The 27,212-nt window shown below is 42.9% G+C and overlaps 1 protein-coding gene across 2 annotated transcripts in view; it reads left to right on the plus strand.

Moving 5' to 3' along the window:
• The window catches only part of slc25a22a (solute carrier family 25 member 22a), a 141,123-nt gene extending 119,967 nt beyond the window's left edge, over nucleotides 1-21,156 (plus strand). For both annotated transcript variants that reach the window (XM_031802130.1, XM_031802131.1), the window contains exons 8-11: nucleotides 6,296-6,440; nucleotides 6,799-6,953; nucleotides 7,422-7,497; nucleotides 9,233-21,156. In XM_031802130.1, coding sequence (XP_031657990.1) covers nucleotides 6,296-6,440; nucleotides 6,799-6,953; nucleotides 7,422-7,497; nucleotides 9,233-9,380 — 524 coding nt within the window. In that variant the 3' untranslated portion in view covers nucleotides 9,381-21,156. The remainder of the gene's footprint in view (nucleotides 1-6,295; nucleotides 6,441-6,798; nucleotides 6,954-7,421; nucleotides 7,498-9,232) is intronic.
• The last annotated feature ends 6,056 nt before the right edge of the window (nucleotides 21,157-27,212 follow it).

Genomic DNA, 27,212 nt, shown 5'->3' on the forward strand with positions numbered 1-27,212 from the left:
AGAGGACAAACAGTAAGAGATAGATAGAGGAGATTCAGTAAGAGATGGAGGAGAATCAGTATGAGATAGACAGAGGACAAACAGTAAGAGATAGATAGAGGAGATTCAGTAAGAGATGGAGGAGAATCAGTATGAGATAGACAGAGGACAAACAGTAAGAGATAGATAGAGGAGATTCAGTAAGAGATGGAGGAGAATCAGTATGAGATAGACAGAGGACAAACAGTAAGAGATAGATAGAGGAGATTCAGTAAGAGATATAGGTGAATCAGTATGAGATAGACAGAGGACAAACAGTAAGAGATAGAGGTGAATCAGTATGAGATAGACAGAGGACAAACAGTAAGAGATAGAGGTGAATTAGTAAGAGATAGATAGAGGACAAACAGTAAGAGATAGACAGAGGACAAACAGTAAGAGATAGAGGTGAATTAGTAAGAGATAGATAGAGGAGATTCAGTAAGAGATAGAGGTGAATCAGTAAGAGATAGATAGAGGAGATTCAGTAAGAGAGATAGATAGATATTATTATTTCTGTATGTGTAATGTTTACTGTTCATTTTTATTTTTCATTTCACTTTTGTATATTATCTACCTCACTTGCTTTGGCAATGTTAACACATGTTTCCCATGCCAATAAAGCCCCTTGAATTGACTTGATAGAGGAGAATCAGTAAGAGAGAGTGGAATGAAGTCCTGTATTACAGCGTGATTTAAATGTAAAGACACTGTTCTCGCTTTAGTGGAGACGGCATTCACAGGACCGTTACGTTTCTCTATCGGCGATCCAGACCGAATAGAACCATTTAGAACGATGGAAAAACAACCTGTAAGATATTTAGAGAGATGGAGGAGGATTGGTAAGAGAGATGGAACTGCAAAATGGAAGGGTCACTGTGACCTAGTGTTGAAATATGGATCAATTCTGCCCCCGTGTGGTCAATAGTGGATCCACATAAGGATCCTACCATCTCTACTGTCTATTCTATATTGGATCCACATAAGGATCCTACCATCTCTACTGTCTATTCTATATTGGATCCACATAAGGATCCTACCATCTCTACTGTCTATTCTATATTGGACCCACATAAGGATCCTACCATCTCTACTGTCTATTCTATATTGGATCCGCATAAGGATCCTACCATCTCTACTGTCTATTCTATATTGGACCCACATAAGGATCCTACCATCTCTACTGTCTATTCTATATTGGATCCACATAAGGATCCTACCATCTCTACTGTCTATTCTATATTGGATCCGCATAAGGATCCTACCATCTCTACTGTCTATTCTATATTGGATCCGCATAAGGATCCTACCATCTCTACTGTCTATTCTATATTGGATCCGCATAAGGATCCTACCATCTCTACTGTCAGCCATCAGAAAACACAGAAAATGTAACTTTTTACCAATGAGCTAAGCCCAAGGGACTACTAGGGGGGCACTTGAACATTCCTAGTGTCATTCCAAAAAGTAACCAATTTCTACATCTACTCACAGACTCCAACCTTGACTTTCTCTGCCTCTCAGAGACATGGCTCCATAAAAACTCCCCATATGCTGCTTTGATTGTGCCTGGCTACCAGGTTTTCAGGAGAGACAGGATTGAAGGAAGAGGAGGGGGTCTGATGATTTACATTAAAGAACATATCCGATGTAAACAAATTGAGTGGTCATGTGATAATGAACTAGAATGTATCGGCCTGAACGTTACACTGTCTCCCCAAATGTCTTTTACCCTCATTGGAATGTATAGGCCACCTTCCACCAAAAGTGTGTTTTTTGATCAGTTTAATACCATGCTTAGGGAATGTGATTTTGGGAAAGAGGTCATCTTAATGGGAGATTTTAACATTAATTATGAAGACAAGTGTTGTAGGAAAACCCTCAAACGGATCACTAATACCTTTGACCTTACACAGCTAGTTAAAGGGCCAACCAGGGTGACTTGTTGCTCTAAAACACAGATTGATTTGGTGTTCAGTAATAAACCAGAGAGTGACTAAATCATTCAATATGGTTACTGGGCTGTCTGATCATAATCTGACACTTATAGCCAGAAAGCTGTCTAAGAGCAGGTTTAACCTCTCTACTGTTAGAAAGCCGGATCAACTCAGAATACCTAAGAGTGAATTAAATAATTTTGAAAAAGCAATTAAGGGAATAAACTGGAATGATCTCATGTCCTATACAGACGTGGAAGCTGATAGTCAGGTTTTTCTATCCACAATCCAGACTACAATAAATGGCTTCCTAAAGAAAATCAAATCCAAACCTGGCCAAAAGAGCACTCTTCCTTGGCTAAATGGAGAAATCTGGTAACTGATGAAAGAACGACATTATGCTCTAAAAATAGCCCTAAAATCTAAATTAGAGCATGACAGACGTAGGTTTACCATGTTGAGAAATAAGGTGATGAAAGAAATCAGACAGGCCAAGGCAAACTTTTTTTATTAACATAATTGGTGAAGCAAAGGGGAAATTCTAAATTGATATGGGAGAATCTAAAAAAGTTAACAGGGAAAGACCATAGTAACACTGCAAAAAGACTAGAAATCATGGTGAATAACAATCTAACACAGGATGCAGTCGAAATAGCAATAGCCTTCAATTCCTACTTTATTGACTCTGTCAGGGTACTGACACAGAACCCCTCCACTTGTTTCTTGGGCTCAGTGCTAGTGAATGACACTCAACCTGTCTTCATCATAAGGGAGGTTTCTGAGTCAAAGGTGAACAAGGTGATTAGCTCACTAAAGAACTCTAAAGCCAAAGATGTGTTTTGGATGGACTCTACCTTTCTTAAAAACTACAAAGAGTCACTCATTGGCCCCATTACTAAGGTCACCAACACATCTATTGGTCTCGGTGTGTTTCCAAGGGTATGGAAGTCGGCCAGAATAACGGCCATCTTTAAATCAGGCGACCCTGCTAACGTGAGTAACTACAGGCCCATTAGTATATTACCTGTGGTGTCAAAGGTTGTTGAAAAGTGTGTAGCAGAACAACTGATTGCCCACCTCAACAACAGCCCCTTCACATTACACTCCATGCAGTTTGGCTTCAGAGCGAAACACTCCACAGAAACGGCCAACTGCTTTCTTCTGGAAAATGAAGTCCAAGATGGACAAAGGGGGTGCTGTTTGGGGCTGTGTTTCTGGACCTAAGGAAGGCTTTTGATACTGTTAACCATGAGATTCTCATCACAAAATTGTCCAAGTTCAACTTTTCCCCTGATGCCTTGAGATGGATGAAATCATACCTTGAAGGCAGAACTCAGTGTGTCAGAGTGAGCAATGAGCTGTCGCCCACTCGTAGCTATGATGTGGGCGTGCCCCAAGGGTCAATACTGGGGCCCCTCCTGTTCAGCCTGTACATTAATGATCTGCCTTCTGTCTGTACTGGGTCTGAAGTTCAAATGTATGCAGATGATACAGTGATATATGTGCATGCAAAGAGCAAACAACAAGCTGCACAAGAACTCACTACTGTAATGGTCCAGGTTACAAAGTGGCTCAGTGACTCGTGTTTGCATCTCAATGTGAAAAAAACTGTTTGCATGTTCTTCACAAAGAGGGCAACAGATGCTACTGAGCCAGATGTCTATGTGTCAGGGGAGAAGCTCCAGGTGGTATCCGATTTTAATTGGCATCATACTTGATTCCAACCTCTCTTTTAAAAAGCATGTGAAAAAGGTAATTCAAATAACCAAATTCAACCTAGCTAATTTCCGATTTATACGAAATTGTTTGACTACAGAGGTAGCAAAACTGTACTTCAAATCTATGATACTCCCCCACTTAACATACTGCTTGACTAGTTGGGCCCAAGCTTGCTGTACAACATTAAAACCTATTCAGTCTGTCTACAAACAGGCTCTCAAAGTGCTTGATAGGAAGCCCAATAGCCATCATCATTGTCACATCCTTAGAAAGCATGAGCTCTTGAGTTGGGAAAATCTTGTGCAATACACCGACGCATGTCTTGTATTCGAGATCCTCAATGGCCTGGCTCCCCCTCCACTCAATATTTTTGTTAAACAGAAAACCCAGACATATGGCAGCAGATCCACAAGGTCTGCCATGAGAGGTGACTGTATAGTTCCCCTAAGGAAAAGCACCTTTAGTAAATCTGCATTCTCTGTGAGAGCTTCCCATGTCTGGAATACACTGCCATCAGACACACAACTGCACCACATATCACACTTTCACCAAATGCTTGAAGACATGGCTAAAGGTCAATCAGATTTGTGAACATGGTCCCTAGCTGTGTGTTGCCACTCTCCATGTTGTCTGTAGCTTGTGAGGTGTGGAAACACTTTGTTGCTTTTATGAATTTTGTCTTGCTGCTTTTTGTTTTATGCTGCTCTGTCTGTATGCTACGTCTTGCTTGTCCTATGTTGCTATGTCTTGCTTGTTCTATGTTGCTATTGTCTATATTGTAATTGTTTTTAATAACCTGCCCAGGGACTGCGGTTGAAAATTAGCTGGTTGGCTAAAACCGGCACTTTTACTGAAATGTTGATTAATGTGCACTGTCCCTGTAAAAATAAAAATAAACTCAAACTGTCTATTCTATATTGGATCCACATAAGGATCCTACCATCTCTACTGTCTATTCTCGTCCCCTTGTTGTATTGGCCTACCATTACATTCTCATTGAGTTATTCATTCCATGTGGTAACAGCTTGCAGTTATAATGCATTGTAAGACTTTACACGAGCAGGTACAAACCCTTATAAAGTCTTATCTTGCCTAAATAGCTGTAAACTGGGTGGGTGGGTTGGTAGGTAGGAGGGTAGGTGGGAGGGCGGGTGGATGGGTAGGTGGGTGGTGGGTGGTGGGTAGGTGGGTGGTGGGTAGGTAGGTGGTGGGTGGGTGGGTAGGTAGGTGGTGGGTGGGTGGGTAGGTGGGTGGTGGGTGGTGGGTAGGTAGGTGGGTGGGTGGGTGGGTGGGTAGGTAGGTGGTGGGTGGGTGGGTGGGTGGGTGGGTGGGTAGGTAGGTAGGTGGGTGGGTGGGTGGGTGGGTGGGTTGGTGGTGGGTAGGTAGGTGGTGGGTGGGTGGGTAGGTAGGTAGGTGGTGGGTGGGTGGGTAGGTAGGTAGGTGGTGGGTGGGTGGTGGGTGGGTAGGTAGGTGGTGGGTGGGTAGGTAGGTAGGTAGGTGGTGGGTAGGTGGGTAGGTGGGTAGGTGGTGGGTGGTGGGTAGGTAGGTAGGTGGTGGGTGGGTGGTGGGTGGGTAGGTAGGTGGTGGGTGGGTAGGTAGGTAGGTAGGTAGGTAGGTAGGTGGTGGGTGGGTGGGTAGGTAGGTAGGTGGTGGGTGGGTGGGTAGGTAGGTGGTGGGTGGGTGGGTGGGTGGGTAGGTAGGTAGGTAGGTAGGTAGGTAGGTAGGTAGGTAGGTAGGTAGGTGGGTGGGTGGGTAGGTAGGTGGTGGGTGGGTGGTGGGTAGGTGGGTAGGTGGGTAGGTGGTGGGTGGTGGGTAGGTAGGTAGGTGGTGGGTGGGTGGTGGGTGGGTAGGTAGGTGGTGGGTGGGTAGGTAGGTAGGTGGTGGGTGGGTGGGTAGGTAGGTAGGTGGTGGGTGGGTGGGTAGGTAGGTGGTGGGTGGGTGGGTGGGTGGGTAGGTAGGTAGGTAGGTAGGTAGGTAGGTAGGTAGGTAGGTGGGTGGGTGGGTAGGTAGGTAGGTAGGTGGTGGGTGGGTGGTGGGTAGGTAGGTAGGTGGGTGGGTAGGTGGGTAGGTGGGTAGGTAGGTAGGTGGGTAGGTAGGTGGTAGGTGGGTAGGTGGGTAGGTAGGTAGGTGGGTGGGTGGGTGGGTAGGTAGGTAGGTAGGTAGGTAGGTAGGTGGTGGGTGGGTAGGTAGGTAGGTAGGTAGGTAGGTGGTGGGTGGGTGGTGGGTAGGTGGATGGGTAGGTGGATGGATGGGTGGGTAGGTAGGTAGGTAGGTAGGTAGGTGGTTGGTGGGTGGTGGGTAGGTGGATGGATGGATGGATGGGTAGGTGGGTGGTGGGTGGGTAGGTGGATGGGTGGGTAGGTGGTGGATGGATAGGTAGGTGGGTGGTGGGTGGGTAGGTAGGTAGGTGGTGGGTAGGTGGTGGGTGTGTGGGTGGGTAGGTAGGTAGGTGGATGGGTAGGTGGATGGGTAGGTGGATGGATGGATGGATACTATATTGTCCACAGACAGAACAGAAAAGTTAGTGCATCTTAATTACAATAATAGTAAAATTGTTCCTTAACAAATCAACTATCAGAAAAGCTCTAAACCCACGCTGTCCCTGTCTGTCCTTCTATCAGAGGCCCAGAGGAAGCTGATGCCAGAGACTGTAGTACCGGGGACCGTGCCGACCAAGTCCCCCACCGCCATGCAACTGACCAGGGAACTGCTTAAGGAGAAGGGAATCGCTGGGCTGTACAAGGGCCTGGGGGCCACACTGCTCAGGTAAACAACATAGCACCACAGACTGACACTGTTCTGACCACCAACTACCCTCGACTCATTGGCTCTATCTCAATTGTATTTCCTGGATTCCTACCATCCTCTCTCCTCGTCTCCTTCTCAAAACGTATGGCAGAAAAAGATCAGAGACTAAGGGACCTTGGATATTCTCCTCCAAGGCATTTTGAGGAGTCGAGGAAAGAGGACGCGAGGACTCGAGGAATCAAAGAAATACAATAAAAGGCCATTCATAGATACACTGACACACACTGCTCTGGCTACAACGCTGAGGTATGACAATATGATTAAACTCTCCTCTGCTCGTCTCTGGTTTCTCCCCTCCTCTCTTCTCTCTTCTCAGGGATGTTCCGTTCTCCATCATCTACTTCCCTCTGTTTGCCAACCTGAACGACCTGGGGAAGAGAGGAGCGGAGGGCCCCGCTCCGTTCTATGTCTCATTCCTGGCAGGCTGTCTGGCTGGCAGCACGGCCGCCGTGGCTGTCAACCCTGTAGACGGTGAGACATAATATTATAATATCCAGTATATAGTTATATAGACTGGCAGCACGGCCGCTGTGGCTGTCAACCCTGTAGATGGTGAGACATAATATTATAATATCCAGTATCTAGTTAATAATACTGTAGTAATATAGGCTGCCAGCACGGCCGCTGTGGCTGTCAACCCTGTAGATGGTGAGACATAATATTATAATATCTAGTTAATAATACTGTAGTAATATAGGCTGGCAGCACCGCCGCCGTGGCTGTCAACCCTGTAGACGGTGAGACATGGGGATTTTCTTTCAAATTTGTTATAACTTGTTATTAAGACCCTAGAATGTGTTACAATGTTGTACTATTATACTACGTTATGTCTCTGAGTTAAAATGGTCTGTATTTAGCCGGGATCTTACACCAATCATAGGTTCTTAGTTGCATCAGTGTGTGTTGTAGTGTTACCATGGTGTTGTTGTGTATTGACAGTGATAAAGACCAGAATCCAGTCTATGAACAGAGGGAGTACAGAGGAAACCTACAGCGGGGTGACTGACTGTATCAGGTAAATCTCAACACATGGGGATTGTGGGGTATTGACGTTGTTTCAGGTTTTCGCTCTCAAAATCACACTTTTTGTTTTGGATAAAAACATAACAATAGGATATTCTAAGTATAGTACAATACATATTACCACTTCAGGAGATTGTTGAGTGTAGTTACCCTTTCATTCAAGTGCCCATGCACTGTTTGGTGTTTCTGTCCGACAGCCACCTAGCATTGTTGTTTGGTTAGCAGTGTTTCTGTAGTACAGCCACCTAGCACTGTTGTTTGGTTAGCAGTGTTCCTGTAGTACAGCCACCTAGCACTGTTTGGTTAGCAGTGTTTCTGTAGTACAGCCACCTAGCATTGTTGTTTGGTTAGCAGTGTTTCTGTAGTACAGCCACCTAGCATTGTTGTTTGGTTAGCAGTGTTCCTGTAGTACAGCCACCTAGCATTGTTGTTTGGTTAGCAGTGTTCCTGTAGTACAGCCACCTAGCACTGTTTGGTTAGCAGTGTTTCTGTAGTACAGCCACCTAGCACTGTTTGGTTAGCAGTGTTCCTGTAGTACAGCCACCTTGCACTGTTTGGTTAGCGGTGTTTCTGTAGTACAGCCACCTAGCATTGTTGTTTGGTTAGCGGTGTTTCTGTAGTACAGCCACCTAGCATTGTTGTTTGGTTAGCGGTGTTTCTGTAGTACAGCCACCTAGCACTGTTTGGTTAGCGGTGTTTCTGTAGTACAGCCACCTAGCATTGTTGTTTGGTTAGCAGTGTTTCTGTAGTACAGCCACCTAGCATTGTTGTTTGGTTAGCAGTGTTTCTGTAGTACAGCCACCTAGCACTGTTTGGTTAGCAGTGTTTCTGTAGTATAGCCACCTAGCACTGTTTGGTGCTTCTGTAGTACAGCCACCTAGCACTGTTTGGTGCTTCTGTAGTACAGCCACCTAGCACTGTTTGGTGCTTCTGTAGTACAGCCACCTAGCACTGTTTGGTGTTTCTGTAGTACAGCCACCTAGCACTGTTTGGTGTTTCTGTAGTACAGCCACCTAGCACTGTTTGGTTAGCGGTGTTTCAGTAGTACAGCCACCTAGCACTGTTTGGTTAGCGGTGTTTCAGTAGTACGGCCACCTAGCACTGTTGTTTGGTTAGCAGTGTTTCAGTAGTATAGCCACCTAGCACTGTTTGGTGTTTCTGTAGCACTCATGTGATTGAGTTTACAAAGCAAATGCCCACTGGATTGGTAGAAAACATTGGGATTTTATTCTGCAAGGAAGACACAGGATTCTTTTGGTCTCCCGAGTGGCACAGCGGTCTAAGACACTGCATCTCAGTGCAAGGGGCGTCACTGAAGTACCTGGTTCAAATCCAGGCCGCATCACATCCAGCCATGATTGGGAATCCCATAGGGCGGCGCACAATTAGCCCAGTGTCGTCCGGGGTTTGACTGGGGTGACTGACTTGCCTGGTTAAATTAAAAAAACACTTTGTAGCCAGTTAACATTTAATTGTGAAGGTTTTGGGGAAAACCTATGCCTCAACCAGAAGACTGTTATAATTAGCTATGTTTTTCACTGTGTTTTTCTAGTTCTTTTTGGTGTGGTGACAACTTGAATACAGAATGAATACATTCTATACTCTATATGATAACTCAGCTGCCATATTCAGTTCAGACACATAATTAGTAACGAGGTAAAACTATTCACTGATATCTTGTTGCTAATCTGTGTTGCCCATATCTCTTCTTACCGCTTTCCCATCAGTAAAATCATGAAGAACGAGGGTCCCTCTGCGTTCCTGAAGGGGGCGTACTGCCGTGCCCTGGTCATCGCGCCCTTATTTGGTATCGCCCAGGTGGTCTACTTCTTCGGGGTGGGAGAATACATCCTCAGCTTCCTGCCTGGCAACTGAGAACATCAACCAATCGGATCTCTGCCTTTCCCTCTCTCACGACCACATCACGCACAGCACACCGAAAGACACTGGGATCACCTCTCGTCATGAAATAAGGTTTTGATCGCTTGATGGATTGTTTTAATATCTGATCGTTGTCGTCGGCGGGTTAAAGTATGACTACCACCAATTTAGGATTTCTTTTCCTTTGCCCCCTTTTGGCTCTTCCATTGTCCTTGTTGTGTTGAATGTAATGCTATGGTTGTGAGCACAGTAGTAAGAGTACTTAGGAGAGAGATGTGTTGATGGCAAAGCAGCATTCCAGTGGAATTAATGCCACAAATACTCAATTCTCAAACGATGATGATTATCTTATTTTTTTAATATATATTTTTCTTTTGATATGGGCCGTGAATTACAGGGTAGATCTATTGTCTGAGTATATGGTAGTTATCTCCGTTAACCTCCATAGTGTCAGAATGATCATGCGAATGACAACTATTGCCTATAAATCACATTTAATATTAATTACTTATCTTGTAATAATATAACAATGTTTTTTTTTTAAAAGACTGGTCCAAATGAAAAAGCGTAATTTGATGCTCAAGAAAACAAAGGATCACTTAAGACTATTCAAAGTTAAGACTATTCAAAGTTAAGACTATTCAAAGTTTACCAAGCATGCTCATTAAAGAAACCAAATGCTCCATACCTTATTATTGTTACCAGCTATTACGTAGTATACTTAAGCAGTAAGGCCCGAGGAGCTGTGGGTATATGGCCAATATACCACGGCTGAGGGCTGTTCTTAGGCAACACGCAACGCAGCCCTTAGCCGTGGTATATTGGTCATATACCACAAACCCCCGAGGCGTCTTCTTGCTGTTATAAACTGGTTGCCAACGTAATTAGAGCAGTGAAAATAAATGTTTTGTCCTACCTGTGGTATACGGTCTGATATTACCACGGCTATCAACCAATCCGCATTTAGAGCTCGAACCGACCAGTTTATAATATGAATTAGAGCTTAAATCTTAAAATCTTACATTTATTTTTAAACGTGTTTCAGGCCAAGACCCATAGAATATCTTAAGTTGTGAACTATATACAATTATACAATACTAACACTCCCATTGGATCTAACCGGAACAGCCCAGTCATCCCTGCCTGTGATTGGTTGTAATTGCCATTCAGCCAATCACCTTATAGCTCTGTGTGGACCCTAATTGCCTTGTCCCTGGTGCTCTTTACTCTATAGGGGGCAGCGGTCTTGGTGTTAAACATTTGGGCCAGTACTGATACTATATCTGAAGACCAACCTAATCTGCAATAGATTCTATACAACAAAAACCAGAATCAATGATAATTGATGAAGCCACTTTTAATATTGTCCAAATGATTTCTAACTGTTTATTGTTGTTATTAATATTTGGAAAGATACTCCTCTTACAGCCATTGAAACATTAAAACGTGTAGTTTGACATCTTTCCCAAACAAGATAGACAAACAATTTGAAAATAAATCTTCCTCTACTTCTCTGCTATTGAAACCTGAAAACAGAGCAGGAATAACCTCTACCAATCAAGAGGTTCAGCTGTTTTAGTAATCACATCAACTCCATTTATTAAGGTAACTTTCCACTGTTAACTTAACTGTCACATAACTTTCAGAGATGTCAAATTAGAGTTGTTTAAATTTTTTTACATTTGATTTAACCTTTATTTAACTAGGGACGTCAGTTAAGAACAAATTCTTATTTACAGTGACGGCCTACCCCAGCCTAACCCAGATGACGCTGGGCCAATTGTGCGCCGCCCTATGGGACACCCAATCACGGCCGGATTTGATACAGCCTGGATTCAAACCAGGGACTGTAGTGACTCCTCTTGCACTGAGATGCAGTGCCTTAGACTGCTGCGCCACTGTGTGTGCACCATAGAATTAGGAGTTAGAATACTAGAATGGACATGAACCTTATGATGGGATAATGGTCAGCCATTTTGGTCAGGGAGTTGGTCAACCATGGTGTGCCACTGCTGTGACAGGAGTTAGAAAAGTTGTAAATGCAACAAGTATTGATATTGTATCATTAAATAGCACTCACAGCTTTATCATTATTTTCTTGGGGACGTTTATAGTCTGTTTACATATATTTTAGAAGCTATTTGTACAGAAAAGGTGTATAAAACTTGAATAAACTCTATTTATAACATGTGACAATATTTTAGCTTGACACTAATTTAATTACACAATTTCTCATATCACATGCTGTACTTTTATTTTCATGTATAAAGTAAAATCAGGATTATACCTCTGCTATCATTCATTCCGATCAGACTGGTGTGGATTTCTCCCTGACCAATATGGCTGACATTTTCCCCTTCCATTCTAGAACCTTGAGGGTTTATGACATAGTAATTTAATAGGATCCCGATGGTGTGCACATCACATTCTAAGAATGAGACAATATGTAAACAATGGGACTTTTGACAGAAATCAGCTACTTTGGCCACTTTCAACAAGTTAAGAGCATATGAAATCTTCGCCTGTTTCTCTCCTATTTAAATATGAAATCAGAACAGGACTAACTCTACCAATCTAAAGATACATCTGTTTGAGGAACCGCACCGACTGCTTTTTATAACTTTTAAAACAACTTACATTTTTACCACTTTCCCGAAAAGCTAGACAAAAAGTTAGAATGTATGAATTCTTCCTCTACTTCTCTACTATTCAAATCAGGGCATCAGAACACTTCTTTCACTACCACAAAGATACTTGTAAAGAACTGGGGAAAGGCACACAATTTTAATTCATGTAAAATTACAATCTAGTTGTGATTTCCATAGTGTACTAAAAATATTATACTAAGATTGTGTACTATACTACAATAGTGTACTAACAATTGTTTTATTTCAGTCATTCATTGTACTAAAACTATCTTTAGCTTGAGTATGTTTTGTTTGTTCTCTTGTCTCTTTGGGGATTGAAGCTTCCATGGTGGCTTTGTTGTAAATGCATTTGTTACATCACTGAAGGCCTGCCACACCATTCAAATCAACTCAAGCTTTATTTATACAGCACCTTTCAGACATGGAATGCAATGTGCTTCACCGGGGGAAAAAAACTCATTCAAAACAATGAAAATAAAAACTGAAATATTTACAACCCAACAAACATAAGATAAAAGAATGACAAAAAAGCACACTAAGTAAAAGCTGTGTTTTACAGTTGACCAATGGCTTTCTTGGGTAGACCAGACAGGAGAGCATTACAGTAATCATGTCTGCTTGTAATAAAAGCGATGAGTCTCTCTGTTTCAGCCTGAGAGAGAAACGGCCACACCTTGGCAATGTTCCTCAGGTGGTAAAAAACTATCTTGTTCACATTCCTGATTGTGTGATTAGAAATTGAGTTCAGAATCTAAAATAACAACTAGGTTTTTTACATGGCGTTTTATCTTTATTGCCTGTGATTTAAAATGTGCGTCCAGATTCTCTCTCTATGCTTTGGATCCAACAATAAGTACCTCGGTCTTGTCTTGATTTAGCTGGAGGAAGTTGTGAGCCATCCAAGAGTTGAACCAACTGAATAGCTTCATCAGTCTGGCAAGATGAACTCTTGGACGGCTCACAACTGGTTCATTCCCTATTGGCACACTATTCCCTACATAGTGCACTACTTTTGACCTAGATTTGGTAAAGCGTAGTGTACTATATAGGGAATAGTGTGCCATTTGGGAAGGATCCACTGTTAACGTGCAACTCAGCTCTTCAGTGTTTTATTATTGTCATGACATATTGGGAGATAACTGAGATCTATCATGTGTTGGGAGATAACAGATCTATCATGTGTTGGGAGATAACTGAGATCTATCATGTGTTGGGAGATAACAGATCTATCATGTGTTGGGAGATAACTGAGATCTATCATGTGTTGGGAGATAACTGAGATTTATCATGTGTTGGGAGATAACTGAGATCTATCATGTGTTGGGAGATAACTGAGATCTATCATGTGTTGGGAGATAACTGAGATCTATCATGTGTTGGGAGATAACTGAGATCTATCATGTGTTGGGAGATAACTGAGATTTATCATGTGTTGGGAGATAACTGAGATCTATCATGTGTTGGGAGATAACTAAGATCTATCATGTGTTGAGAGATAACTGAGATCTATCATGTGTTGGGAGATAACTGAGATCTGTCATGTGTTGGGAGATAACTGAGATCTGTCATGTGTTGGGAGATAACTGAGATCTATCATGGGTTGGGAGATAACTGAGATCTATCATGTGTTGGGAGATAACTGAGATCTATCATGTGTTGGGAGATAACTGAGATCTATAACGCTTATCAATATTCCTTTCTCTATATATATATATATGTGTATGTATGTATGTGTTGTGTCCACCTCAGTATATCGCAGATGATATGAACATTTCCTTATCTATAGTTTTATTGCACATTTTACCAGCTTTATTTACACACCTACCTCTCCAGCCCCCCTTCTCTCAATCCATGTTGTTGTTGTTTTTATTATTATTTTTTATGAAATATTCAATTGAAGGAATTCATGTCATTTTAATGCAAAAAAAAGAAGCTATAATTTGAGTGGTTTATCTTCATACTCAAAAACTGTATGCAATGAGATACAATCCTATTGTAGCTCGATGACATCTTGTCCTTTACGACCAAATACACACCGTGTTAAACCCTCTATGCCACCAGGAATTACCTTCTGAAGAAAATTAGCTTAGAATAAACAATGTGATGATGATTATGAATTCATGTCAAATCAAGTGTATTGCAACACAATTTATTTCTTGATTATTTTTTGTTGTTGCTCAAAATAGTGGAGAAACATAGCAAACACACGTAGCTAACACACGTAGCTAACACACGTAGCTAACACACGTAGCTAACGCACGTAGCTAACACACGTAGCAAACACACGTAGCTAACGCACGTAGCTAACACACGTAGCTAACGCAAACAAAACATACTTGAATCTATTCAGTAAATCTAATTAATAAATGCATTACTGTCGTAGTCGGAAAGCAACATGATTTTAGAATTTCATCTTTGTTTTCAGAATGACTTGTTTCACCACAGTGGCGATAGTAATGACCTGGTCATACTATCATTACATCCATGTCTTAATGAGCAGGTCTGATCAGTTCTAGCCTAGAGGTCAGATAGCTAGGGCATTTATCGTTCACTGAATCCCAAACCAACCCATAGGGTTAGGGGATAGGGTTAGGGGATAGGGCTAGGGGGTAGGGCTAGGGGACAGGGCTAGGGGGTAGGGCTAGGGGATAGGGCTAGGGGGTAGGGCTAGGGGATAGGGCTAGGGGGTAGGGCTAGGGGTTACGGCTAGGGGATAGGGGTAGGGCTAGACCTCGGACCCCCTGCCATGATCAGAGATCAGAGAGTATGTCCCCAAAGGCACCTTATTCCCTATATAGGGCACTGCTTTTGACCAGAGCAGGGTTCTATAGGGCTCTGGTCTTATGTAGTGCACTATATAGGGAATACGGTTCTATAGGGCTCTGGTCTAAAGTAGTGCACTATATAGGGAATAGGGTTCTATAGGGCTCTGGTCTAAAGTAGTGCACTTATATAGGGAATAGGGTTCTATAGGGCTCTGGTCTAAAGTAGTGCACTTATATAGGGAATAGGGTTCTATAGGGCTCTGGTCTAAAGTAGTGCACTATATAGGGAATAGGGTTCTATAGGGCTCTGGTCTAAAGTAGTGTACTATATAGGGAATAGGGTTCTATAGGGCTCTGGTCTAAAGTAGTGCACTTATATAGGGAATAGGGTTCTATAGGGCTCTGGTCTAAAGTAGTGCACTATATAGGGAATAGGGTTCTATAGGGCTCTGGTCTAAAGTAGTGCACTTATATAGGGAATAGGGTTCTATAGGGCTCTGGTCTAAAGTAGTGCACTATATAGGGAATAGGGTTCTATAGGGCTCTGGTCTAAAGTAGTGCACTATATAGGGAATAGGGTTCTATAGGGCTCTGGTCTAAAGTAGTGCACTTATATAGGGAATAGGGTTCTATAGGGCTCTGGTCTAAAGTAGTGCACTATATAGGGAATAGGGTTCTATAGGGCTCTGGTCTAAAGTAGTGCACTTATATAGGGAATAGGGTTCTATAGGGCTCTGGTCTAAAGTAGTGTACTATATAGGGAATAGGGTTCTATAGGGCTCTGGTCTAAAGTAGTGCACTATATAGGGAATAGGGTTCTATAGGGCTCTGGTCTAAAGTAGTGTACTATATAGGGAATAGGGTTCTATAGGGCTCTGGTCTAAAGTAGTGCACTATATAGGGAATAGGGTTCTATAGGGCTCTGGTCTAAAGTAGTGCACTATATAGGGAATAGGGTTCTATAGGGCTCTGGTCTAAAGTAGTGTACTATATAGGGAATAGGGTTCTATTGGGCTCTGGTCTAAAGTAGTGCACTATATAGGGAATAGGGTTCTATAGGGCTCTGGTCTAAAGTAGTGCACTATATAGGGAATAGGGTTCTATAGGGCTCTGGTCTAAAGTAGTGCACTATATAGGGAATAGGGTGCCATTTGGAAGGCAGACAGACAGGAAAGACAAAAGGCCTATTGTATGTGATCTTACCTGTTATTTTATTCATTGAGTTTATTCTTCAAACATTCCAACTGCCAACTCATCTCGTATGATAATATCTTTGTTAATTTCAAATGCTTGTTATTATTGTGTTTTTGTTATTGTTGTTTTGTTATTGTTTACCCTTGTGTTGTATGATTTTCTTTACGGTTTTAATCTTGAACATGCTGAACAATGAAGTAATTTTCATTCAGTTTTTGATCAGCTGTGAATTTGTCCTGACTGTGTCGATCTGGTCGGTTTGGTTGGGTGTGTGTGTGTGCGCGTGTGTGTGTGTGTGTGTGTCTGGTTTGGCTGTGAAGTAATGCTGTAGTTAGTAATGACTTAGTCATAGCTTAGTTAGTTAGTGTGACACCTTGTGATGTTATTTCTCTTTGATGTCAGTCCCACTCTCTCTCCTTTCTCTACTTCTATCTATCACACGCCTCCGTCATCTGTCCGTCTGCGTCATGTGTATCTCAGGGGGGCGAGGAGGATCTATCTTAACACCAAAAATACAATTATGAAAGCACAAATAAAGATTAGGCACAAAATCACAGAAAAACCCTTCCTATCACTGAAGCACTAGACAACACAGCCAATGGGGTTCCACAGAAAAACCCTTCCTATCGCTGAAGCACTAGACAACACAGCCAATGGGGTTCCAGAGAAAAACCCTTCCTATCACTGAAGCACTAGACAACACAGCCAATGGGGTTCCACAGAAAAACCCTTCCTATCACTGAAGCACTAGACAACACAGCCAATGGGGTTCCACAGAAAAACCCTTCCTATCGCTGAAGCACTAGACAACACAGCCAATGGGGTTCCAGAGAAAAACCCTTCCTATCACTGAAGCACTAGACAACACAGCCAATGGGGTTCCACAGAAAAACCCTCCCTATCACTGCTGCACTAGACAACACAGCCAATGGGGTTCCAGAGAAAAACCCTTCCTATCACTGAAGCACTAGACAACACAGCCAATGGGGTTCCACAGAAAAACCCTTCCTATCACTGAAGCACTAGACAACACAGCCAATGGGGTTCCACAGAAAAACCCTTCCTATCGCTGAAGCACTAGACAACACAGCCAATGGGGTTCCACAGAAAAACCCTTCCTATCACTGAAGCACTAGACAACACAGCCAATGGGGTTCCAGAGAAAAACCCTTCCTATCACTGAAGCACTAGACAACACAGCCAATGGGGTTCCACAGAAAAACCCTTCCTATCGCTGAAGCACTAGACAACACAGCCAATGGGGTTCCACAGAAAAACCCTTCCTATCACTGTTGCACTAGACAACACAGCCAATGGGGTTCCAGAGAAAAACCCTTCCTATCACTGAAGCACTAGACAACACAGCCAATGGGGTTCCACAGAAAAACCCTTCCTATCGCTGCTGCACTAGACAACACAGCCAATGGGGTTCCACAGAAAAACCCTTCCTATCGCTGAAGCACTAGACAACACAGCCAATGGGGTTCCAGAGAAAAACCCTTCCTATCGCTGAAGCACTAGACAACACAGCCAATGGGGTTCCAGAGAAAAACCTTTCCTATCGCTGAAGCACTAGACAACACAGCCAATGGGGTTCCAGAGAAAAACCCTTCCTATCGCTGAAGCACTAGACAACACAGCCAATGGGGTTCCAGAGAAAAACCCTTCCTATCGCTGAAGCACTAGACAACACAGCCAATGGGGTTCCAGAGAAAAACCTTTCCTATCACTGAAGCACTAGACAACACAGCCAATGGGGTTCCAGAGAAAAACCCTTCCTATCGCTGAAGCACTAGACAACACAGCCAATGGGGTTCCACAGAAAAACCCTTCCTATCGCTGAAGCACTAGACAACACAGCCAATGGGGTTCCACAGAAAAACCCTTCCTATCGCTGAAGCACTAGACAACACAGCCAATGGGGTTCCACTGAAAGGACCTCGCTGTTGGAACAGTAGAATTGGAATGAGAACACCTTGTTCTAGTTCTTAGAGGATCACAACGTTCTATAGCTACCAAGTCCCTGTGGTGTATACCACCTTGCTACATCGTCTAAAGAACATGTCTCTGTGGTGTATACCACCTTGCTACATCGTCTAAAGAACATGACCCTGTACTGTATACCACCTTGCTACATCGTCTAAAGCACATGTCCCTGTACTTTATACCACCTTGCTACATCGTCTAAAGAACATGACCCTGTGGTGTATAACACCTTGCTACATCGTCTAAAGAACATGTCCCTGTACTGTATAACACCTTGCTACATCGTCTAAAGAACATGACCCTGTGGTGTATACCACCTTGCTACATCGTCTAAAGAACATGTCCCTGTACTGTATACCACCTTGCTACATCGTCTAAAGAACATGACCCTGTGGTGTATAACACCTTGCTACATCGTCTAAAGAACATGTCCCTGTACTGTATAACACCTTGCTACATCGTCTAAAGAACATGACCCTGTGGTGTATAACACCTTGCTACATCGTCTAAAGAACATGACCCTGTACTGTATAACACCTTGCTACATCGTCTAAAGAACATGACCCTGTGGTGTATACCACCTTGCTACATCGTCTAAAGAACATGACCCTGTGGTGTATACCACCTTGCTACATCGTCTAAAGAACATGACCCTGTGGTGTATACCACCTTGCTACATCGTCTAAAGAACATGTCCCTGTACTGTATACCACCTTGCTACATCGTCTAAAGAACATGACCCTGTGGTGTATACCACCTTGCTACATCGTCTAAAGAACATGTCCCTGTGGTGTATACCACCTTGCTACATCGTCTAAAGAACATGACCCTGTGGTGTATACCACCTTGCTACATCGTCTAAAGAACATGACCCTGTGGTGTATACCACCTTGCTACATCGTCTAAAGAACATGACCCTGTGGTGTATACCACCTTGCTACATCGTCTAAAGAACATGACCCTGTACTGTATACCACCTTGCTACATCGTCTAAAGAACATGTCCCTGTACTGTATACCACCTTGCTACATCGTCTAAAGAACATGACCCTGTGGTGTATACCACCTTGCTACATCGTCTAAAGAACATGACCCTGTACTGTATACCACCTTGCTACATCGTCTAAAGAACATGACCTTGTGGTGTATACCACCTTGCTACATCGTCTAAAGAACATGACCCTGTGGTGTATACCACCTTGCTACATCGTCTAAAGAACATGTCCCTGTACTGTATACCACCTTGCTACATCGTCTAAAGAACATGACCCTGTGGTGTATACCACCTTGCTACATTGTCTAAAGAACATGACCCTGTACTGTATACCACCTTGCTACATCGTCTAAAGAACATGACCCTGTGGTGTATACCACCTTGCTACATCGTCTAAAGAACATGACCCTGTGGTGTATACCACCTTGCTACATCGTCTAAAGAACATGACCCTGTACTGTATACCACCTTGCTACATCGTCTAAAGAACATGACCCTGTGGTGTATACCACCATGCTACATCGTCTAAAGAACATGACCCTGTGGTGTATACCACCTTGCTACATCGTCTAAAGAACATGACCCTGTGGTGTATACCACCTTGCTACATCGTCTAAAGAACATGACCCTGTACTGTATACCACCTTGCTACATCGTCTAAAGAACATGACCCTGTACTGTATACCACCTTGCTACATCGTCTAAAGAACATGACCCTGTGGTGTATACCACCTTGCTACATCGTCTAAAGAACATGACCCTGTGGTGTATACCACCTTGCTACATCGTCTAAAGAACATGTCCCTGTGGTGTATACCACCTTGCTACATCGTCTAAAGAACATGACCCTGTGGTGTATACCACCTTGCTACATCGTCTAAAGAACATGACCCTGTGGTGTATACCACCTTGCTACATCGTCTAAAGAACATGACCCTGTGGTGTATACCACCTTGCTACATCGTCTAAAGAACATGACCCTGTGGTGTATACCACCTTGCTACATCGTCTAAAGAACATGACCCTGTACTGTATACCACCTTGCTACATCGTCTAAAGAACATGACCCTGTGGTGTATACCACCATGCTACATCGTCTAAAGAACATGACCCTGTGGTGTATACCACCTTGCTACATCGTCTAAAGAACATGACCCTGTACTGTATACCACCTTGCTACATCGTCTAAAGAACATGACCCTGTGGTGTATACCACCTTGCTACATCGTCTAAAGAACATGACCCTGTGGTGTATACCACCTTGCTACATCGTCTAAAGAACATGACCCTGTACTGTATACCACCTTGCTACATCGTCTAAAGAACATGACCCTGTGGTGTATACCACCTTGCTACATCGTCTAAAGAACATGACCCTGTGGTGTATACCACCTTGCTACATCGTCTAAAGAACATGACCCTGTGGTGTATACCGGCCAGTCAAAACGTAGGAAACAGCAGTTAAGACACCTGGACACCTGCTTCTGGTCAGAAACTGACTGGCACCCAGGCTAAACACATCTTCCACTCTCTCCTTCTCCTTGACTAACTTGTGTGGTGAATTATGATATGTATGAAATTACAATTGTCTGCACACATGCCAGGTAAATTACTATGAAAAGAAAGCGTCTGCTAAATGTCATATATTATTGTCTTAGTCATTGTTTACAATGAGATGTTGTATTTCCAGTTTCCTTCACCATTTACTGTTCTAATAAAGTCACATGACCGTCTTCACCTGGTATGTCTGTTCTAATAAAGTCACATGACCGTCTTCACCTGGTATGTCTGTTCTAATAAAGTCACATGACTGTCTTCGCCTGGTATGTCTGTTCTAATAAAGTCACATGACTGTCTTCGCCTGGTATATCTGTTCTAATAAAGTCACATGACCGTCTTCACCTGGTATGTCTGTTCTAATAAAGTCACATGACTGTCTTCACCTGGTATGTCTGTTCTAATAAAGTCACATGACTGTCTTCGCCTGGTATATCTGTTCTAATAAAGTCACATGACCGTCTTCACCTGGTATGTCTGTTCTAATAAAGTCACATGACCGTCTTCACCTGGTATGTCTGTTCTAATAAAGTCACATGACCGTCTTCGCCTGGTATGTCTGTTCTAATAAAGTCACATGACCGTCTTCGCCTGGTATGTCTGTTCTAATAAAGTCACATGACCGTCTTCGCCTGGTATGTCTGTTCTATTCATTTAACCTTTTTTTTTCTTGTCTTAAGTTCAAGACTACTGGGAACTTGGAAAGAAATACAAATAATTAGCTCTGACTGAAAAATAGGTCTTTGAACGGTCATCCAACTTAGAGTCGGGAACTCTGTCCTCTTTCTGGAGCTCTGACCTGAAGATCACGAACGTCATGATTCGACCTTGTTTTATTCAGAGTTCCCAGTTGTCTCGAAGGCACCATAAATCCAGAGAATGACAGATTTGATGAAAGTTTGATAACAGAATTTGCCCACGAAGGACCTACACGCCACCTTCCTGTTCAAGTGAACACAGCACAACAAGGTGAGTTAAAAAATGTATTGTATGCTGCTGCATAAATGATGTAATATACCAGGGAGATATGTATACTGTAGCTAAGAAAGTAATACTAAGTGTATGTTGTGTTGTAAGCTGTAGCCCATGTGCCTCACACTAATCATTTGGTCCCTTTTCACCTCATAACTTAATATACTGTTCTGACTTGGTGGTGCATATGTAGCCTATAGCCTGTTTTAGAGAATGTCATCATTGAATATTGTAAGAGCTTTCATTATCTGCTTGTATGCCCCCTTTATTTATCCTACGGTTCTGACTCGGTGTACAGGGAGAATACTGTAAGAACGGCCCATGTTCTGAAATCTGTCGCTGTGCATTTCAAAAGTGCTGAACAAACAGTTATATTGACTATGTTCATCCACTCGTCGTCTTCTTATGCCATAGTTTGTACATCTCAATCGTTGGTAGAAACCACATTTGTTTAACAGGTGTAGTGGTGGTAAGCTGTTGGGACTCTGCTGTTGGGACTCTGCTGCTGGGACTCTGCTGTTGGGACTCTGCTGTTGGGACTCTGCTGTTGGGACTCTGCTGTTGGGATTCTGCTGTTGAGACTCTGCTGTTGGGACTCTGCTGTTGGGACTCTGCTGTTGGGACTCTGCTGTTGGGATTCTGCTGTTGGGACTCTGCTGTTGGGACTCTGCTGTTGGGACAGCTTTATGTTGGTCCTAACAGTTAGTGGGCACCGTTTGTCACCGTTACAGTGCAATTAATGTATTGTTTAGTGTTGTGTTGTGTAGCAGCTTTGCTGGCATAAATAACATTTATTTTTTCCCCACTAAGATTTACATGCTAAAATTGCCACTGGATATGTTGTTGCCTCACCTAGCTATCTTAAGACGACTACTGTCAGTCTCTCTGGATAAGAGCGTCTGCTAAATGACTGAACATGTAAATGCACTACTGTAAGTCTCTCTGGATAAGAGCGTCTGCTAAATGACTGAACATGTAAATGTCAAATGTTGTCTCATTGAGATACATATCACTTTTGCAGGATAAAAAAAAATATCAAGATAGCAGGTGTTGCTGCGCTGTGTTCTTTGTTGTGGAAGAGAGATTCTTTGCTTTCATTCAAGATGAGTCTATTGGCAATAGTAATAAAAACATGAGTAACATCAATGAAACCGTATCGATGTTTTGAACCCTAATGACCGTTCCTGCGCTCTTTCTTGTCCTGGAGTCGTGCAGGACCTCGATAGAGGGCAGGTGGAAGCCGGAAGATGCGTTGCAGTTTGTCCTTGCAGCAGGCAGACACAGATCTTCTGTGATGGAAGAGATGAGGATGGACTCAAGGCTGGATGAGTAAAACCTGATCAGGATCGACTGGGAGATTTTACAGGGGGGGGGCTGCAAGTACATCTACTGGTGTACAGTCATCTTGGTGACCGCTGTGGTGATGAGGTTGTGGGAGATTATGGTCCCCAGGAATGGTCATGTTTCAGCTGAACCATCAACCTCGAGGGGGAGAAAGGGTAGGGGGGGGGGGGGGTTCTGACGTCAACCACTGTTTCCACAGGTTTATCTGTGTTGAGTTCCAGGTTATTGCGACTGCACCAGGCCACTAGCCGGTCGATTACCCCACGGTACATGGACTCGTCGCCGTAGGTGATGTGACCGCCCAGAGTGGTGTCATCTGCAAACTAGAGTAGTTAAACGGATGAGTTGTTGGAGGTGCAGTCATTGGAGTAGAGGTGAGAGAATGCAGCCTTACGGCGTTCTGGTGCTGAGGGATAAAGAGTCTGAAAGTTGTTTTCCCAGCGTGACTTGTTGCATCTTGTTGGACAGGAAGTCAGTGATCCACTGACAGCTGGAGTCGGACAGTGTCAACATGGGCCTCCACTACATCCTAACGACATAGATAACCCAAAGACATATGCAAGGAGATTGTTTGTGAACTTTATCTCTGCGTTCAACATCATCATTCCAGAAATGCTACAAGACAAACTCTCCCAGCTGAACGTGTCTGACTCCACCTGTCAGTGGATCACTGACTTCCTGTCCAACAAGATGCAACAAGTCACGCTGGGAAAACAACTTTCAGTGATGGTTTGGGACAGAATCTGTTAGCTCTGTAGGGAGGTGAGAGTGATGGTTTGGGACAGTGATGGTTTGGGACAGAACCTGTTAGCTCTGTAGGGAGGTGACAGTGATGGTTTGGGACAGTGATGGTTTGGGACAGAACCTGTTAGCTCTGTAGGGAGGTGACAGTGATGGTTTGGGACAGTGATGGTTTGGGACAGAACCTGTTAGCTCTGTAGGGAGGTGACAGTGATGGTTTGGGACAGTGATGGTTTGGGACAGAACCTGTTAGCTCTGTAGGGAGGCGTCAGTGATGGTTTGGGACAGTGATGGTTTGGGACAGTGATGGTTTGGGACAGTGATGGTTTGGGACAGAACCTGTTAGCTCTGTAGGGAGGCGTCAGTGATGGTGCATTGCTTCCCAAATGGCATCCTATTCCCTATTGGGCCAGGTCAAAAGTTGTACACTTCATAGGGGATAGGGTGCCATTTACCAGCCAGCCAATGGAGAGAGCTGTTCTGTTGAAGTGTTGGTGCAGTACTCCGAATCGCCACAGGGTGTCGCTAGAGGGCCACAGGAATCACTACACCATATCACTATTTTATTTAAATTTGATTTAACCTTTATTTAACCGTGCACATTTTCTCCATAGAAAATGGATTAAATCAAATGAACTACTGGGAGAATGAATGATAATCTCCAGGTGGGAAACTGCAGGCGTGTGATTTCAAAGATGCAATTTTATGCAAAAAGGAGTTTTAAAGTCAAGCCTTTATTAGAACAGAAGACTCCAGGCTACAGAGTCAATGAGACATAAGCCACATGCTCCTTCAGGGAACAAGGGAACAATTAGATTCCCCTTCTCCTCCTGTGGCTTCTGGCTGGGTTTTGATGAGTGCAACAGAGAAGCATCCATCTTTATTTACAACATTCCCTTCAACCATGTGATTAATACCCCTTCAACCATGTGATTAATACCCCTTCAACCACGTGATTAATACCCCCTTCAACCACGTGATTAATACCCCTTCAACCATGTGATTAATACCCCTTCAACCATGTGATTAATACCCCTTCAACCATGTGATTAATACCCCCTTCAACCATGTGATTAATCTCCCTTCAACCACGTGATTAATACCCCTTCAACCATATGATTAATACCCCTTCAACCATGTGATTAATCCCCTCTTCAACCATGTGATTAATACCCCTTCAACCATGTGATTAATACCCCTTCAACCATGTGATTAATACCCCTTCAACCATGTGATTAATACCCCTTCAACCATGTGATTAATACCCCTTCAACCATGTGATTAATACCCCCTTCAACCATGTGATTAATACCCCTTCAACCATGTGAATAATACCCCTTCAACCATGTGATTAATACCCCTTCAACCATGTGATTAATACCCCTTCAACCATGTGATTAATACCCCCTTCAACCATGTGATTAATACCCCTTCAACATGTGATTAATACCCCTTCAACCATGTGATTAATACCCCTTCAACCATGTGATTAATACCCCTTCAACCATGTGATTAATACCCCTTCAACCATGTGATTAATATCCCCTTCAACCATGTGATTAATCCCCCCTTCAACCACGTGATTAATACCCCTTCAACCATATGATTAATACCCCTTCAACCATGTGATTAATCCCCCCTTCAACCATGTGATTAATACCCCTTCAACCATGTGATTAATACCCCTTCAACCATGTGATTAATACCCCTTCAACCATGTGATTAATACCCCTTCAACCATGTGATTAATACCCCTTCAACCATGTGATTAATACCCCCTTCAACCATGTGATTAATACCCCTTCAACCATGTGAATAATACCCCTTCAACCATGTGATTAATACCCCTTCAACCATGTGATTAATACCCCTTCAACCATGTGATTAATACCCCCTTCAACCATGTGATTAATACCCCTTCAACATATTATTAATACCCCTTCAACCATGTGATTAATACCCCCTTCAACCATGTGATTAATACCCCTTCAACCATGTGAATAATACCCCTTCAACCATGTGATTAATACCCCCTTCAACCATGTGATTAATACCCCCTTCAACCATGTGATTAATACCCCTTCAACCATGTGATTATCCCCCATGCATTTAGTTTTACTTGCATTTAAGAGCAGTTGGAGGCCACGGAAGGAGAGTTGTATGGCATTGAAGCTCGTCTGGAGGTTAGTTAACACAGTGTCCAAAGAAGGGACAGAAGTATACAGAATGGTGTCGTCTGCGTAGAGGTGGATCAGAGAATCACCAGCAGCAAGAGCGACATCATTGTAACATCATTTCTCTGTATACAGAGAAAAGAGAATGTTATTGTATGCTGTTAAGATTTCCCTTCACTGGAACTAAGGGGCCTGAACCATGAAAAACAGCCCCAGACCATTATTCCTCCTCCACCAGACTTTACAGGTGGCACTATACTTCTGGCATCCGCCAAACCCAGATTAGTCTGTCAGACTGCCAGTTTTAATAAGGGATCCTGCAGCTCAAGAGTACTGTGTTTCAGCATTTCATTCCTGATGCTGTCAGGGCTACATACCTTTTCCAGGTTTAAGATTATTTTAAGACTATTTTTTTTAAAGACTATATAAGACTAAGTTCAACCTGTGTCATCTGGTAGTCAATTGGGTTCTGGTTGTTTTCAATTGTGTTCTAGGGAGCTTTTCAATTGTGTTCTAGGGAGCTTTTCAATTGTGTTCTAGGGAGCTTTTCAATTGTGTTCTAGGGAGCTTTTCAATTGTGTTCTAGGGAGCTTTTCAATTGTGTTCTAGGGAGCTTTTCAATTGTGTTCTAGGGAGCTTTTCAATTGTGTTCTAGGGAGCTTTTCAATTGTGTTCTAGGGAGCTTTTCAATTGTGTTCTAGGGAGCTTTTCAATTGTGTTCTAGGGAGCTTTTCAATTGTGTTCTAGGGAGCTTTTCAATTGTGTTCTAGGGAGCTTTTCTTGCACGGTTCAAATAAGGTATTTTGATGCTATTTTTCCCAGAGAGACTTTCAATGTGATCTTACCAAAGGTCTCCATTTTGAATGGTTGTAATTCCTCTGTTTTCCATTTAGACAGCTACATATCTCCCAGAACTGGTTTCCATCAGTTCCGTCTCTCTCAGAGTTCTCAAAATGCTTCAGTTTCTTCCATATTAGGTTTAGTTTGTATTGTTGTTGCCCAACGTCTCTGTGGTTGACGAGGTTTTCTATTTGATCTTACATTTTGTTTCTCTCATGAGATTTACGTTTGGCATCAAACCCTTTTCTCATTTTTAAAAAAGTTTCCAATCAGAACAGTTTTCCCCTTTGCTTTATGATAGATCTCATTTAATTGGTTCACAGCCTAAATGTATATCAGGAAGGATTGGACTGAATGTACTTGAAAGGAATTCATTGATGCAGGTTGTAATTTATGGGCAGTGTAATGCTGTGTTGAAGTGTGTTGTGCTTGTCAGGGGCCCATCTGTGCGTTTTATTCAGATTAATCAGGGCTCTGTTTGTGTGGTCTAGCAACTTCATTTATTCTGTGTTTTTGTTTCATTTCACCAATTTCTCAAATAGGAGGTTTTCATTTCTGTAACAATCTGATTGATGTCCCTGTGTGTTTAGATAATAGTGTTGTTGAGTGTCT

This window comes from Oncorhynchus kisutch, linkage group LG22 (assembly GCF_002021735.2).
Source record: "Oncorhynchus kisutch isolate 150728-3 linkage group LG22, Okis_V2, whole genome shotgun sequence".
NCBI classification, from domain to species: domain Eukaryota; kingdom Metazoa; phylum Chordata; class Actinopteri; order Salmoniformes; family Salmonidae; genus Oncorhynchus; species Oncorhynchus kisutch.